Raw genomic sequence first — 18,402 nt, forward strand, 5'->3', positions numbered from 1 at the left:
CAAATCATCCTTCCAAATAACCATATGCTGTCAAGTTATTTCAGAAAGTTTGCAGGTCACCAGTACCAAGTTTTTGGTTTTACTTGTAGGGCATGCAAAAATCACAAGGTTTATAGAAGCAGCACAGATTGCAAATATGCAGGTTCACTGCAACATGTACAACTGGCAACCCAAAGAACTTGTTATTCTCTTTTTCTTCTAACTTGCTAAATGCACTTGCAGATCCTTTCATTATTATTTAGCCAGTTATAGTGCCTGTCTTTTGTAAAGAACATGTTCTGTGTATCTAGACTCAACAGTCAGTGCCTGTCAGGGAAACAGAATGAGTGTGTATGAGCAGTAGCAGATTGAACAGTCAGAAAACATTTCATTTCATTGTTTGTGAAACAGTTTTTTAACTCCCCTTGACTTGTTAGCAATATTCAGCTTAATCCTTTCTTGTATACTCCTGTTTAGGCTTCATATTTGAAATGTATCTGCATTAAATTATAATTACATATGAATGTATATGATTGTACAGTTATTTCTATCAATTAACTCAATGCCTCAGTTATTTAAAACTAATTTTTGTCTCCTCAAAATACAATGTGTTTAATGTTTTACATGGTAAACTGAAAATCAACTTGATTCTTTGTCTTCTAATAAAGCCTGCTTTGAAGATTGTAGTTATTCGCTATAATTCCCAGAGGAGTTTTCTGCAAAGAAATCTTGGTCTAAGCAGAAAGAATGACCTTATTTGATCACAAACTGAACACAGCAGCTGTGTTGCTGGCAGAAGATACATAGCTTGCACTTATGGTGAATTCTCTCCCTCCATCATAATCCACTATATACTGATCCAATCATTGCACAAAACCCCTTTTTCTTATAGCACGCTCTCCTTTTCACTTCTCTCTCACTCTGGGTTGGAGAAAAAAAAAACACATTGTGGATGGAATGCTTACTGCTTTTCAAATATTTCATGCAAAAATGCCATTTACACCCACAGTCACTGCCTCCTTCTCTTTCTCCCTCCTTTTACACCAAAACAAGGTGGGGTGGGGAGAGGAAGAGAGAGAAAACAAATTGAAGGTTTTTTCGATATATTTAAATTAGAGCTTTCTTATGTTATAATTTTTAGAATTAAGCACATATGCCAGATAACAGATTTTGAATTTGTCTTGGGAATTCACAAGACAATTAAGAACTTGAACCCCATAGGGAATGTATGGAGGCATGGAAGTGTCACAAACTCAGAAGGGAAAGGTCTCTTAGTTAAACTTCTTTATAAGCATGACTACATTTGTATTAAAAAAACCCCACCAAAACACGGAGCAAGTACTGTGATTTAGTTTGCTGAAGGGTTGAAAAGCATGTTGCAATATCGTCCTTTCAAACAATACTGTTGTGTAACTTTTCTAAACTTTTTCAATTAACATGTAAAACAAACAAACCCTTCAAAACAAAACAAAACCCTTAGTGCCATACTGAAGATCTTGTATAATACAAGAAACATACCTATTTCTTCTTCTGTTTGCTTTTCAGCTGCACTCTGACAGGGAGGTAGAAAAATCATCTGCCCGACTGCCCAACTGCTTTTCATATCCGGATGTCATATAAAATCTCACTGAAACCAGTGCAAATTCAGCACTTAAACACTCTTCTGGATTTCACTCTCTCTACCATTGAAAGTCCATTAGTCACGGGGTGTATTCCTCTTATCAAAAGGAACATATTGCTACACATCAGCTATGTATGGCAACTGCTGCATGTAAACACCTGCTTGTACATCCTGTGGGTCAGTCTGCCCACCGCGGTTTCTGTGCACGCACAATAACCGGATGGGTAGGATGGCTGTGGGGGAAGCCGAGGACTGAAGCTGTAACAACCAGCTACAAGAATACTTAATGCTCGCATGTGTTCCTGTAGCCTTAATGATACTCTTGTGCAGAATACCCTTAAGATTTTGTTTAATTCAGTTTGCATTAGATCAAGCTGAAATATTTTTTGTCAGTAGGATTTAAACGGGCATTTACTTAAGTTTAGCAACGGCTTTAAACATTTTCCTTTCCTTGGCGAAGCTAAAACAGACTTGAGAAAAGATTCGTTAAGAGCTATTTTAAGTTTTACAAAGGAAATGCAAAAGATTGAAACGGACTGTTCTATGCCAGATGAAAATTTAAATGAGTTTAAATGTATATGTTTGTTTGCAGGACAACTATGAAGGTCTCGAAGCACCTACATATTAACTAGCATATTCAACCAGCAGAATGAATCAGCAAACTTGAATCTGCCTGTAAGAATAAAAATTATAAACCTAAATATCATTACGAATATTATTATCTCAGTATTTTTACTGCAAAATGGAAATATGCCTTTAACATCTATTAAAGGATAATCCCATAGTTACACAAGGGCCAAAGAGTGATGGATTTCCAACATTGTTTTTGGAAAACAATCCTGGACTACACACAGCTTCCTGAAGACATCTGTGGAGGAAGGAGGCGGGGGAGAAGGAAGCAATAGTCACTTTTACTCAAAATGTCCCCCTTTACTAAAGGAGGTTTTGTGTAGTACCAAATTCACCTCCCAAAAACAACCTTAATACAAGAATGCAGGGAGATGTGGTGAAACTACTTCACTGTATGTGAATGGTATAGCCCAGGTCCATATACTCAGCATTCTACCTCTGTGAGACTAAACTAATTCTGCAGCAACATGGCAGAGATTTGTACCTTTAAAATCATATTTTTATCTAAACACCATGACTTGCAGCCCTCCCACTATTGTTTCATTGTCACAAAATCCTTAAAACCAGAAAAAACTGTTAGGACCTTGCTTTTATGTGTCCATCCAGAGGACAAAAAAGTTTCCTAAAAGACAGCATTCTACAAAAACGAACCTGAAGGCAGATACTTTAATCTCCTTTTCATCCTCAACCAATACACCAATCATGTACGATAACAGTTGGCAGGACATCTTCATGAAAAAGTAATCCAAGGTCAGCTCATGAAAGAAAGCTTTTACTGGATGACAGTGCTACTGAGCCTCCTCTGGCCGCCGATATCATCGTTGCTGTAAGGAAGCTTAGAAGCTTCAAGCTCAACACTGAAGTAATGATTCAAAACACAGAATTAGTACAATAAACTTCATTCATACAGTATAAGGGGGCAGACAAACACACAAAAGCATGGCAAGATTGCAGTATTCCGGCAGCCCTCTTCTCAAGGACATTTAAAGTCTGCTTTACTGGTTCTACAACCACCAAGACAGGTAAAAAGCCCAAGAAATTCACTTACGCTCCAGGCCTTTCAAAGCAGCAGTCGGTCTTTAAACATTTCTTAACTCATGAAAGACACCTGCCTAAGGTTCAGTAAGCCAATGGTTACATGAGGCAGCACTGGACGTCCTTTCAGCCACCATCAGGCATGAGTAGGGAAACTAAGGCCCATTACTTCATTTTCTATGGTCAAGGAGCTCATGTTTCCCCCTCAGTGTTTTTACTGGATAAAACTGTATTGTATGATAAGACAAGGCTCTCCACAGTGTCTGAAACACCTACTCAGCCCCAGCAAGGAAGCTGCACTGTTTATATTGCATTTTACATTCTTTTTCAATTGCACTTGTATTTAATAACAACAAGTACAAAAATTTACACTTTGTAGCCAATATTTATATTTTCCATTCGGCAGTTCTGATAATTTTTCATACTGAGTAGAGATAAAGCTGACTTGGCAGATTGTATTTATCAACATTTAATCTGCTAAACCATTTCAGCTGTAACAGAAAGCCAGCTGTACTGTCAACAGTTCTAAGAAGCATGTTTCTAAGTGCATTGTGAGAGAAACTCACAAAGAAATAAAAAATCAAAATAAGCAAGTATGACACTGTAAGGAGGGAGGCAGGAGGGACACCAACAATTCAATACTTAAAGATTTGTTATTTGTAATTCCTAAAGTGGAAGTTTATCCAGTGCCAACTACTTTAGAAAGACAACTTTCTTTTTTAAACACTAAATACACTTCCCAAGTTTCCAAAACCTCTTCCACACTACTGCACCAAGAAAGAAATGGAGCAGAGTCAATAATTTCCCCTATAGTTCTGGCAATTGCCAAATTTGATAATTTTTCAAATATTTACTACCAAAAGTAAAACAATCCTGTGCTCATCACTACCAGAAATACAAAGTTCACAGGACTCCCTCAGTCTTAAGTGATACTTTCTGTGAAAAACAGCACAATTAATACGGGTTGAAATTTTAGGAACAAATGTACTGACAACAGACAAAAGTGAAATGATACAATTCTGATGACAAAACTGCTGTAAAAACTTGTTTTAATGCTGACACATGTGACTGTCTGTCTGCATGCATAGAGAAATCTTTGGATAGCTTTACTGTGCATTACATGTATTTGTAGTAGATTTAATAATTCTTTATTTATTAATGAAAATTTGTAATCATATCCTATTTTAATACTGATTCCTTCAGCCTTTCTCTTTATCAATCGAACCTTGGATTTTCAAGCTAGGAAGAGTCTCCATTAGTTATAAGAGATTTCTGATGCTTTATCAAGGAAAAGTACTCAGAACAATACAGTATAAGCAAAATTTACTACTATTATTTAAAGATGTGATTTCTTCACTTTTGATCCTCTCAGCAGAATCACCTCACTACTCTTCCTTTGACTTCAGAGCTTTCTCCCTCTAGAATCTGATCCCCACCCCCAAAAAATTCTCATTGTTAAGCCAGAGTCCTCAGATCATCAAAATTAATGATCACTACCAAAGTTAACATATCTAATGAAAGTATGCATTAGTTGACGAACAAGGACATTGCAGTCCTACTGAGGCTGCTTAAGACAAAAGGACTGAGTACTGTGGTACTACAAACAAAATAAGAAAAAGATAGAGGTAGAAAAGAAAATTTCATGTATCCTACATCTCCATCTCTTGCTGTAGATGTGATTATAAAGGACAAAACAAGATAGGAACATGGACATGAAGACCAGCATCACTTACCATTTCCTGAGATGCATACTTTGGATCTTCGGGATCAACTGACCAGTAGCAATAATCAAAGCTGAAGGCCACGGTCTTTTCTCTCGAGTCCCAGGTGCTATCAAGCCTACTGTCAACCTGACAACAGAAAGAAAAGGAGAAAGACCAATTCGCTTTGAAGCTGACCAAAAAGTAAGCATTTTAAAACTAACAGGAAGTTTATCTAGGATCTGTATTGTGGAAAAGGAATGGCAAATAGTTTATCCTCTCTTCAATTTTCTTTGATGCTCAGACTGAGGTGGAGACATCCATGACAGACCTGCTGAAGCATTTTTGCTGAGAGGTTCATTTACTACAGCTAAGGTTTTCCAGGGTGTATACAATAAATATAATTTAGTTGATCTTCGTATCATCTACATATTGGCAGGTAAGCTCTACAACCCTTTTGATATTTCTCTGCCGTTCTTCTGTTTCACCGAGAACCACATCACAGAAATGGGGCCCCAAGTGAAAAAACAAAACCAGTTTTCTCACTGCATCGCTGGAAATGCAAGTCTCTTCCCCCATTTTCCCCTTGCTTTGTCACGGCTGCGAGCTAATGCTTCTGTACTGGGACTGCACACTACAAACCTAACCTTTTCTGGTTAGTAATAACAACAGTGAAGCCTCTCTAGCATAAAAGTCAGAAATGGTGGCTGAAGTTAAGGAAATCCTATGTATAAGTCTTTCTGTACAATCTTGCCCAAGTGAGTTGTAATAAAAGATAAGCTTATGAACAAAGAATTATATATTGTTGTTACACTCAAGGAGAGTAATGAGTCCAAATATAACACAGAATTAACACCATTCACATGTAATTTTGACCTAACTTTATTGTAACCTTGGCATTTGCAATAACATAAGCAGGAAAAAAAGGTTTGTTATAATTTGGTAGCTAAACAAACAGCTTCACTAATGGCCTCAAACTCGAGGGGTGACAGTGCTGTCTGCCAGGTTTCGGGGTGAAGGGCCTTGTAAGCACTGAACTCTGCCACCAGCTGTGAGGTTTACAGGGAAAATTGATTTACAGGCTCATCTGACAGATTTCTGAGGGGTTTTTTTGTTTTGTTTTTTTTAAACCAAGAAAGAGCAAAGCGAGAGATGACAAATAATTTTAAATTATCTTTGAATGGGTTTCAGTATTTTAAACCCTTCTTGATTCTCAAATTGTCACATTGAATTAAATACAACTCAGGTTTCCATTAGTCAGAATTGACGTCTTAACAAGCCTATTTATCACCTTCAATAATGACATTTTCAACATGCTGTGGTTCAGAGATTTTATGCAATTACTTTTTATTTACTTAGGTTTTTCTGCAGCAATAAACAGAAGATAGCCTTCCTACTGCAATGCGTAAAAACAAAAAAAAAATTTAAAAACTACCCCTCCACCTCAGGAAAAGCAGCCCCTGATCGCAGAGATGATGACCCTTCTGGTGAGAAAGGGTTTGTTTTGAACTACAAAGCTCGTCTACCCCAGACACAACAATGTGAACATTAGTGTAAAATAATTTACACAGTTATCTGGATTCATCAAAGGCTAAATTTAGTTTATGCATAAAGCAAACTCACTCCCTGTACAAAACTCACCAATTATGAAACCTCAAGAGAGAAAACATCCACAAGCCAGCCCTCACATCTCCAACTAACCCTTCTTGGCCTGCTACGGCCATTCCTGTGGGTTCCCCAGTGTGCCAAGGCACACCACAGCTCCTCTTTAAACAAATAAAACAAAAAACCCCTCTAGGTCTAACAAGGTTCAGCTGGACCCAGTTATGCATCTGCACGGCTGAGGCCTTCACCTGCCAAGGGATGTTTCCCCAGTGGGTGGGCGGCCTCGGAGCCCCAAATCCTCACAGCCCTGTTGTGGGGACCAAAGCCCACCGAGGGCAGCCACCAGAGACAGACAGTGTCCCGCCTGCGGGAGAAGTGTGTCTTTGAAAGCTTTGTCACACATATAAAGAACTGGGGAAAGTTACTTCAGAAAGTAGTGGGAGTCTCAGACTCTGCAAATATAGCCTTGGAAATGGAAATATACAGAAAGTAAGCACCCATGAGACCTCTCATACCACTAATACTTTTCCGTCTTCTTCCTCTAAAAAGAGCACCTGTAGTCAATACAAAAATAATTATAACAGAAAAAGGTAAATAGTTCAAATCCTTTCATTCAATTTTTGCCAAGGTTTCTCTTTGAAATCAAACATATTACTCTTGAACCAGCAGTCTAGAATAACTGGGTTGCTTGCAGATGGAAAGAAGAAGGAGACAAGAAATACAAAAAGCATTCATCTTCTAGGATCCCCACAGTAATCTCATGGTTCATTTATTTGCCTTTTGAGCAGAAACATGTTTGACAACACAGAATTGCTTTGCTCCCATTCTGTTAATTTAGTGAAGGACCGTGGCAGCTTTAAGTAGTTCAAGAGTCTAAACCAGAGGGCTGGTTCCCATGCACGCCGGCTCCAGAGCTCTCACAGAGGATGACAGCTACATTCAGTTTATTCTTATAGCTCTTGGTCTCTTATCAAGGCCTGAAGTGTAACTGAACACATTTTGCTCCATTTCATGCAAGTCAGTTGCACTTCAAGTGCAAATATGAGAGGAGAGGCAGAGAAAGAAATAATCCAGTTGGTAGTAACAGTAAGATAAGCACAAAATCCTAAACAATTTACTAACAGCTTTGAATGATGGCATGCAGCCAGATTGCAGAAGCTCTGACAAATATGAAATACAGAAAACACAGCTACATATTACATCCCCTGTAAAAAAAAAAAAAAAAAAAAAAATCAAAAAAACCAAACCACAAAAAACCAAACCAAACCAAAAACCAACAACAAAACCCAAACCAAATAACAACACAACCCCACAAACCAATCTGAAACCAAAACAATCCTCCCCATACTTTTGCTGCAATTATTCTAGAGCTGTACTGGTTTAAACTTCTCCCTTAATATTTCTATTAGAATGATCTAATAGCCAAGCAAACATAGAAAAGCATCAGGATATCAGGATTTTCATATCAGAAAAAAAAGACGACAAAAAGCATACCTTTATATTTCTGACTTTTGCCACTTTGTCATCAACTTCTACAATTACTCTTCCTCCTTCTGCACTCTCTCTGGAAACAGAACACATTAAAAAAATCCATTCAAAATGCAAAGACACAGAAAAGTGCATGTCAAATTTGCAAAACCCAGAAATTTGTGTTTACTTTAACAAACCACAAATCAGAGTTTATATAACAGATACTTTTGCTTGTAAGACACTCTGTGAAATGAAGTAGCATTTGAAGATCTGCAGCCAGGTATCTCAACAGTGAGAGGGGAAAGAACCCAACAAACCAGGTCTGTGGTGATTAAATGCTTTCAAGGTGCTTGTACTAAATCCTTTGTAAGAATTTTATTTCTAATTAAGAGTTGCTGTTTTAAATTACATTTACAAGGAAGTAGAGCGGAGCACTGGTAGACTGGCAATGCTTTGTGGAGTACAGATCCACGCCACAGACTTGTGAGCCACCAGTGTTGTCTAGTCACACTGCCTGATTCTTACCACATAATCCAAACTTTTTGCTGCAGTCCTCAAAAAAGTACTCCTCAGAAAAACAAAACTGCGCTGAATTGTAAATGGACAAGTTTGTGCCCCAAGTGCAAAGGACCACGCACTCAAGTATACTATCTAAAATTCCCACTGAACACTGGCTACTACAGCAAATTTCCACTTCCAAAATGAGTCATATTAGAAAAGAATGAAAAAAAGGATGTGGCCAAAGAAAAAAAAACAAAACAAAACACCACAACAACAAAAAAACAACCCACAACCAACTTATTTCTGGGCTGACAACAGGACAGCTACTTGAAGCATGTTCTTATTTATAGATGTGTTGATTCACATCCTTCTCAATAACTATAATGGATTTTTTTATACATAGCAAGATAGAAAGGAGGAAGAAGAGACCAGTGGCTTACTTCTCTGACAGCAGAAAAATAAACAAATGCTTTGGTAATGAGAAGCTAAGAACAGGAGAAAGATTTTCTTTTTTTTAATCTTCTATTTTTCTTCTATATTTTGCTCTGCACTCTGCTACTGACAAAACTTATAAGCTTCAACTTTACCAGAAAGTTTTATTTTGATGAAGCCGAATGCCTTTGTAAAGCTGGAATAACTTGGTTTAGAGAGAAAATCAATTTTGCCCGTAGTGGAGTTTTGTCTCTTAAGCTGGAGGCACAAGCACTGTCATATATATTCCCTGATAATCAGCTGGATCAGTATCATCAGCTCAGTTAAAAACTAGATAAGATAAAACAAGAGTTAGAAAACTCAAACCCAGTTGACCACTATTCATTCATGGCCCTAGATTCGTCTTTTACAAGATTTCCTTACATGTGTACAGAAGTATTTACTCTCCGATTACAATCTCCTTTCACTGACAGCTCTAACTTCCAAGCAGCACACAGCACAACATGCCCTGCCTCTGGGGTCTCTCCAGTTCTGAGTTTTTACCCCACACTTTCTGTACCAAAACAGCTTTTAAAACAATGTCTTAGGACACTTAAGTCTTCCACAGAGACAATCACCGTAGCATTTAAGCTTTACAAGCATGAAGAATTTTTAAACACATTTTTGAACGTATACTGTCCCGGTTTTGCAGATAGAAATAATGCTTTACTTCAAAGTCTCTGTGCCCCACATTACTAATTTTGAGCACATGCCTTGAGACAGACTGAAATTCATACTTTCTATAATACGTACTCATACATGGCACTTCGCATAGCACCTACAAGCACAGCTCCCAGAGGTTTTAGTTAAGCTGTAAGTGTTCAGCCCCTCAACACAGCAGCCACCAGAGCCCTGAGATAGACCCCAAGAGAAAAACTCACACAAGAGAGAATTTGCATTATGTACAGCTGGGTACGAAACGTTGCATGATGCACGACACAGTACTGAACAGAGGCCTCATAAGGCTCCCTAAAGAACAAATGAAGAAGGACAAGTGCCTAAGGATACCATCTGTGAGTATCCAAGGTAGAAATCTGCAACTGATTCATTTCATCTGTACATGTGCAACTTCAATGATGTTTTGAACAGCAAGCATTTTACAACACAAGTAAGTTTTGAGACTTGCACATCCACTACAAACCTCTGCCAGGTGAGCTAGTGGACAGAGTTGACTGCTACCCTGTATAGCAGACCAGATCTAAGAGATCTAACGGGACATTTTGACAGAAGATTTCACAAGAATTTAACAACAGCAGAAGACAGACAAAACCAGAGGGATGCCTTAGGAGCGAGTTTGCTTCACTTACACATATTCTTTCCTCCACTGGCCCAGTATGATCTTGGCCCTACCCTGCTTCCTAATCCCACGAGCATTCCCTGTTTTTCAGTCCTACTGTTAACCCTCCAGCCTTATCACCCGAGCTACGGTTCACCAAGTTCCTGTCCTCCTCCCCCCATGCACACGCATCATCCTGTACAGGTACCCACAATCTGTTCTCTGACATCTTGTCCATGTGCCCACATTCAATTTTAGTCTCTTCAACGGCTCTACAGGTCTCATCTCCTCCTACCACACTGTAGCTGGTTTTAGGCTGATCCAAAGGTACACAATCCTACTCTCCTTGACAACACAAAATTACCACAGAGTGACAAGGATTCCTCACTATGCAGACAAAAAGCTCTATGCAACAGTCAAATAGCTTTGTTCAAGCCTCACACAAGAAGAAAGCCACCAGCAGAGATACAACTAAAGCCTCCCCTTGCTCTGGGTGCAGATTCACAGCGCCCAGACTTTTGTCTTCACTGGAGGCTGTTGCTGCAAGAAGTGATTTCTCTTTGCTGCTCCGACCTCTTACATGTGTTCCCACTTCTTTCCTTGCATCTGATCTAGCAATCACACACCCATGCAATGACTCAGATCAGCTGTGACCAGAAAACAAAACACACCAAAATAAATAATGAAGGTGCCACCAGAGCAGTGAGCCCTTCCAGAACGCTGAGCACAGCAGTCACACAGTTGCTAAGCCAAAGCAAGAGAAAGGGCAGGAATGAGCTGTGGTGGGAATGAAGACCCCCCACTTCTGCAGCAGCTTACAGACAGACAGCATTGAGCACAAACCAAACTGGACCTGCAGCCATCCCCAGCTCTACAAACCATATATCCAGCCTCCTTATAAACATGTGTTTATATCATGCTTCATTTAGGTATAAACCAGAGAACTTTGGGAAAGAAAGCACAGTTTAACATCTAAAGCCCAGGAGGCAAAGCAGCCTCACAGCTGTTCTAGATGTTCTGACCTTAACTCCAGACTGCAAACACTGAAAAAGCTCTTGCTCCAAAACCCATGTTTATCAGTACAGTCTTACACATGTGTGCACCACAGTTTGCATTTGACTGATAAAACAATCCTACATCCTTAGGAATGGGTGCTCTGCTCCACATGTATGAAAATCTGTGTTCCCTGTACCAAGAAAATCAACTCCAAAGTACACTTCTCTAGTAAAACATTTGACTTCTGCTCCTCAGAAGTCATAGTGATCCCAATACTGAGTTTCCCCATCCTCTCTTCTTCCCCACTTTTTGAAAAATTCATACTGTATTTGGGACATGCCTGTCTTCTAAATTGCTTTGCATGAAAACAAATTATCTGTACAAAGACAGAGCTGTAGAAAGACCATTTAACAGTGCATGTCCCAGGACAGACCTGGATCTTCTCAGGCACAGGAAGTTTTAGAGAAATGCAGATCCAGCAACAGAACAGTGACGCAAGTACAGAACGCAGTGGCAGGGCTGTAATGGGAGGTACAAGAGAGACCTGACAGAAGCAAAGCTGCTGCGGCAGTCCAAGAAACAGGGACAGCCCAAAGGAAATGTCCTCATACTATTTGCTCTTCCTATGACAAATTGTTTCTGCAGCCAACACATAAAGCTAATGCAACCCCAGAGGGACAACAGTCACTCTGCAAGATTTAAAAGAGTGAGCCAGTGGAAAAGAATCACAGAAGGATCAACATCCCCAAGAGGGACATTTCCACAACATGCTGGATCTCAGTGAGACAAGTTCAGCCACAAAGTACAGAAGTGCAAGGAGGTATACAATGCTGGAGGAAGCAGTGGGTGGAAAGAAAGGGGGCGGTTGTTTATTTTAGACTTTAAAAAATTTGCCCCACTTCTCCTCCACCCTCTCAAATAACAGTCAGGCACTTGGAGAACAAAGGAGATGTTTTTAAAATAAACAGGCAACTTTTGAAAAATTGTGTACATGCAATAAAGCCAAAAGACTGGAGTTACTAGCAGTAGTCATGTCATGCAACAAAACGGCTTCTACAAATATTGACCACCAAATACTCACCAAAGTAATCAAACATACCAAAGCAAATATATACCACTCAAATACATGAGAAATCTTAATTTTTGAAAGAACTGAACATGTGTCTACTCATATAAACTTTAAAAATAACCCTGAAAGGTAATTGTTGCAAGTACTCCTACCAATTCCCATCACCCAAATTAACTCCCAATGCAATCTCAATCTGTACTGAGACAGAAGACCTCAAAAGAAGTACAGCAACAGAATCAATCCCTCCCCTCTTGCAGAGATATTTTGCTGGTCTGGGCAATTGTGTAGGTTCTGGTTTTTTTGGAACAATTAACCTTTTTTTTTTTTCTCCCTAGATTTTCTAGAAAAAAGTAGCCCTCTGCATCTCACTGTGACAGAAAGCATTTTCACACTATGCTTACAAACACAACCAAAAGCACGCCTGTAGCAAGGGTGGCAGGATGCATGCCAGCAGTCACTGCTGCTGTCTCTGGGACAATGTCACTTCCCAGGATGTGACCCATAACTATGACAGCCTATAAGGTACAACACTTACCAAACTACCTCCACTTGTACCTGGGACACTTTGTGCCATCTAATGGCACACCTATGCAATCACCTTGCCAGCAGCTGAAGTATAATCCGGAGGCAAATCTGACCCAAGGTTTTTCTTGGTCATAAAGTCTAAAGGTTTTATGGGGAAAAGTTCAGGGAGTATTCAGATTTATCTTTCTCTTCCCATTAAAGGTATATCATAGTGTCCCTGCCTCCTGTTTATTGGTGGCCTTCTTTAGGAAGCTGCCATCTTTGCACCTCCTGAGTGACTGACCTTGGCCAAGAAACAAACAACACACAGTATATTTATATATAGTTTTTGTATATATTTTTTGTATATATTTTTTGTATATATTTTTTTGTATATATTTTTTGTATATATTTTTATATTTTATATATTTTATATATTTATATATAGTTTTTGGCTAGTCTTTAGAGAACACTAAGCCTGACAAAATGGGCTGAGGACACATCTGTCAAGAGACCAAGGGTGCAATGAGAAGAGCACTGAGACCCCAGTCTGGTCCATCAGAAATTGTAGAGAAGAATGTCAAAGCCTTCAGCCATCAGAGCTTCTGCACTCTACTGACAAATTAGGGTACTTACAACCATAACTTTCCCCAAACACAGCATCCATCCATGACATCAGCATAAATCTGTATCCTTATCCCTACTGCTGTAACCTGTGGAAGTCAAGAGCTGCTAACAGTACGAACATCCTCCCTTTGGCTAATGCTTGTTTAAAAACAAAAAATCAGTAAATTTACCTAAAGTTTGGTTTCTGTGTTTTTCCTTATTGAGTACTACCCTGTACCATTTTGGATATTTCTCTTTAAGTCATAATTGTTTTACTGTGTCTTGCAAGAGAGGAGTGCACACCCACTCAGCAATCCTCCTACCAAATTCAAAACAGATGTTTATAAATGATTAAAAAATATATATTGAAGCCAAGTACACAGAGTTCACCAAGACAGCATGCTGCTATACTAGACATGCTGGTCAAGTTATCTTTCAAGGCTAGTCCCAGCTGCATTGAGCTTTCATTGGCTCTGATAATGGCTAACACAACCTGGCAGTCAAAAATCACCATTCCTAGTGATTACCATTGTCCTTGTGTGGTTTCCCCCTATTCTTCCTTGCAAGTATTATATAGCAACAAAAATTGGAATATTTAGTGCAGATATAAACATGGGGCATTGTCAGTGCTCTTTTCAGATACAGGTCTGCCTAAGCACTTAAAGTCTTTACTTAACCTTACCAGACATTTGATATATATTATATATCCATGAGCTAGGAGAGGAGCACAGGATGGCCTCCTCCACAGTAAGTTCTGCAATCCTGCCCATGCCATGGCACAGTACAAGAAGAGTGTTCCTGTCCACACCATCTCTGAAGTCTCGTACTGCTTGAACAAGACTATCGGGCATCTTCCTTGAGCAATTCAAGTCAGAAATACTCCTGATGATCTATCAGTGCTTTGAACAGTTGTGGAATAATGACACCTTCTCTTTCATGCAGAGGCATTGAAAGAAAGAGGGAAGAGGAAAGGAAAAAGTCTTTTCATCTATCAAACCACCAGCATTTAAAGAAGCATGAAATAAGGAGGATTTAAAACAAAGCTATAGACCAGACTGTTTCATCCACCCTTGATTTCCCAACCGTTTACTGACTAGTGAGACAGCATAATTCAGGGACTTCTGCATCAAAGAAATTCTGTGCAAATGCCACGATTTCCATGCAAACCAGAATTTGGCTACAGTGGTCAGTTTTCATTCAACCAGGACAGAACTTCAATCTGCAATTATAGTTAAATAAATGACTGTGACACTGAATGCTGCGATGCATTGTCTCATCCCTCTTGCTTAGGTATCTCTTTCATTGTTTCAAAACCAGCCACTACAGTAAACCCTTAAATTCTAAAAACAGAGGTGCAAAACTCCATTATTTTGTTTAAAACCTACACTACATACAGGAAGATGGCAGGAATATTTTAGAAGTGCACTGCTTTTTAATGTTCACTTAAAGCATTGGACTAAAGAAAAGGAAACTGTGCAAATCCTACCCCAAACTCACATAAATTCTCTGTGCACAGTGGTGGTGTCTCACCATGTACTGCACAAAGGTCTCACAAGACCAACATGCAACCACTGCACCATTCCCCCGGGAAGATGCACAGCCACCTGTGTGCATGCAGTCGCATCATCATGACTGCAACTTCTCTCAGAGTATGTGGTCTAAGGGAATGAAACTGCCCAAGAAGACATGGCCCTGGCCAGATTCTTTAATGACACTGTGCCCCATTTTTCTTTGCTGCATACAAAAAAAATCCGATCCCTGCTCCAAAACATTCTGACACTCATAAAGTCTTCTTAGGACTTGGGAGGAAAAGTGTTCTATGAAAATGCAAAATATGAGTCAGAAGAATCCTGAAAGGTGGTTTTGCTGTTATTGTTTTAGGACATTGTTGTAGCTGCTTTTGCACAGGCAACAAGAGAAGTGAGAAAAGAGACAGTCGGCCTCTTAATCTGGGAAATAAACCACCAGTAGTTACCACTTCATACTGCTGGCTTAAATGAGTACAGGCACAGCACTGTCACATAACATCAGCAGAAACATCATCTTCTGAGGAAGAGACAGTGGTGGCCACTCAGGACATGCAGAGTCCTGCCCTTTTAAAGGGCTAGAAAGTCTGCCCTTTACCAAAGTTAGAAAACTTGCTTCATGCAACTGCAAGAAGAACACATCTGGGAAAGGTTGCTGATGCAGTACCCTCTTAAAAACACAGATGTGGCTGATGAAAACCACCTGCTAATACCAAGTACAGATACTAAGAGAAAAGAGCAGCCACCTCAATAATAGATTACACGAAACTTTAAATAATAGACTAGGCAGAGGAAAATAACTAATTTGAGACAGAGGGGAAAAGATGTCGAGATAACCTTAACAATAGGCTAGGTTACAAAACAGGATACACAAATGTTAAAATACGTTTGGGAGAGGTACCTCCTTTATAAATACAGGATTAGAATCTCAACTTTTCTTTTAAAAATCCCAGCTCTTCTGTGGAAAACCAGCTTGAAATCGTGAGCAATGCATAACCAATGTAGTTTGTGCAGATTTTCAGACAGCAGCTCTGGGAGGCCTGAGACAGCTCTTTCCCACCATCAGGTACCAACCCCCAAACCCCACGGCTTTTGAGACAGAGTTCAACCACCACCACCTGAAGAAAGGGATTCCCATGTAATAGAGGAACAACACTCACTCAGCTATCACAGTAGAAAAAAGCAGGTAAAAGCCTGCTATTTCTCTAGGTGTGAGAGGATGACAGCAGCAAGGTAGCTAGGAATATGTATACTAAAATAATACAACTGAGAAAGGTAAGGAAATAAGGTCAGGGTAGAAAACACTTCACTATTCTGTATTCAATGGTCAATTAGTCTAAACCTTGGAATAGTATGAGAAATATGTAACAGTCTTAAGTAAGATAAAAAGCCTTTTCTGCTCTCGCCTGTTACCTGTTTTTTCCTATATTTATGCCTTTTCTTTCCACAGCAACATTCTGGTCCCTTTGAAATAGAAGCCAATTTTGTAATTTTCTTCAAAGAAAGTAGCATTTTCTTTGTATTTGAAAATTACAGCCATATGGAACATATGTTGAATATCTATAAAACCAAATTATACTACATCTATTTTCCAGAGAATTTTTGACTGTAATATATTTCTCATGCTAATGTAAAATATATACAGGTTCCTAAGAAAGTTATTTCCAATTACATCCAGTAAAGCAGTTAATGGAGATGATAGCAATATTCCGTTAACAGAGAGCTAATTTATCCAACACACACTTGAGTCACAGAGAAAAGTTTAAGTCAGCTCACGTACCAAGAGGAAGAAAAAAAATCCTCATATTTACCTTTAGAAATATAAAGGAAAGTAAATATTCTCTCCTTGCAAACACTTTTTTTTCAAGAAAGTGGAATACACTTTTTAAACACTATCCAAAAAGCAGGAGTTGAAGTTGTAAACAAAAATAAACTGTATGAATACTAATGATGCCAATATCTTGTGTCATTAAATACTTTTTTTTACTGTAATTGAAAAAGCTCTCAAAATATTAACCTAAACATCTTTCCTCAGAATACATTCCTCCTAACAGTGGCATTATGAAGTTTTAAGACAGAGATACAACCTGAAAGTGTTTAAAAAGGGCAGCAGTGAGCAACTAGTGAAGAATAAACATTTTAAAAGGAATATGCTTGAATAATTTTTTTGGTGGGGGTAAGAGGCAGAACAACAATAATCTCCAATCTGCTGTTGCTTTAATTTTGTTTTGATACAGCATTTAACATCTGTTATGCGTAAGATTCAAGGAATGTTTTCTACAAACTTTGCTTCAAGTTACCACTCTCATCAGCAGTAAGCAATATTGCGGTATCTAAGTTCTTGTGGTTATACACAAGCGTGTAAAATAGCTAATACCACAGTCTATAAAACAGCAACAAGTCTTGCTTACAAAATAATCCTTCCTTTTACTTACCACAATGTGATTACAAAGAAAAAAGGAGGCAGACCACAGCAGAGAGACTAGTTAACCAGGCTGACGCCGCAGCAGATTAATCAAGGCAAACCCAGTAAAAAACAGTGATTTACTTTGCATCCTTTCCAAAATGATTTTTTAAAGTAATTTTATTTTTCTACATAGCTTTCCTTTTGAATAGAAATGAATTTTAGATACTCACACCATAATGCACCTGTCAGCTGAGCTCCTCTCTCGCTCATTCACTGCAGCTGCGCTCAGGGCACTGCCTGGGTCAGCCCAGCACATTTCTGGAAACTGTAAGAGAGAAACTTTCCCTACTATTCCCTGCCAGCTAGGGCTTGCTCACACCCACCACCTGAGTTCTTATGACCTCAAACTTAGCTCCTCCACCCCTATCCCATCCTCAGGCTTCATTACCTGCTGCATCCCAAGAAGGCAATTAGAGGACTATGCCATACAGAGCAGCAGTAACAAAGAAAACAGCTGCTGCAGCTCAGATTGTGAAAGTAAACACCTGCATAGCTGGAAGTGCAGTTCAGCTTTGCCACTTAGGACTGCCCAGGCACTTCTTTGATGTTCTCATCTGCCAATGCAGAGAACAAGCTCAGGAACTCCTGAGGACATTGGGAAATAAACAGCTGGCCAGGAGGCTCCAAGCTTGGAAACAATGCAAAGCAGAAAAAGGCAAAGGGCAGCTTTGGGGTTAATTAATCTGTTTAGCAACTCTTTCAGGTGATATGCCTATGAGGCTTGTAGAGGATGGGAGAGTTTATTTGTAATTAAAGACACCAGGAAAAACCCTTTCAAATAAGAGCTCCTTGCCAGTCTCTCCTCTTCCAGGCCACAGAGGCATCTGAAAAAGGGAGAATATATTTTCAACAGCAGAATACATCTTCTGTTTTGCTGGGCCCTGCACAAGTGCTGCCAGACTTTTAAGTACTTTAAACTCTCAAAAAGTGTCACAGGGCAACTTGC

General features: G+C 39.2%; 1 protein-coding gene across 3 annotated transcripts in view; it reads right to left on the reverse strand.

The window, feature by feature from the left end:
• Nucleotides 1–18,402, reverse strand: part of STARD9 (StAR related lipid transfer domain containing 9) — a 110,991-nt gene that overhangs the window by 86,882 nt on the left and 5,707 nt on the right. For all 3 annotated transcript variants that reach the window (XM_065636546.1, XM_065636545.1, XM_065636544.1), the window contains exons 2-3: nt 8,065–8,134; nt 4,999–5,115 (exon numbers count right to left, since the gene is read on the reverse strand). In XM_065636546.1, coding sequence (XP_065492618.1) covers nt 4,999–5,115; nt 8,065–8,134 — 187 coding nt within the window. The remainder of the gene's footprint in view (nt 1–4,998; nt 5,116–8,064; nt 8,135–18,402) is intronic.

The sequence above is a fragment of the Caloenas nicobarica genome, chromosome 5, assembly GCF_036013445.1.
Source record: "Caloenas nicobarica isolate bCalNic1 chromosome 5, bCalNic1.hap1, whole genome shotgun sequence".
Taxonomy (NCBI): Eukaryota; Metazoa; Chordata; class Aves; order Columbiformes; family Columbidae; genus Caloenas; species Caloenas nicobarica.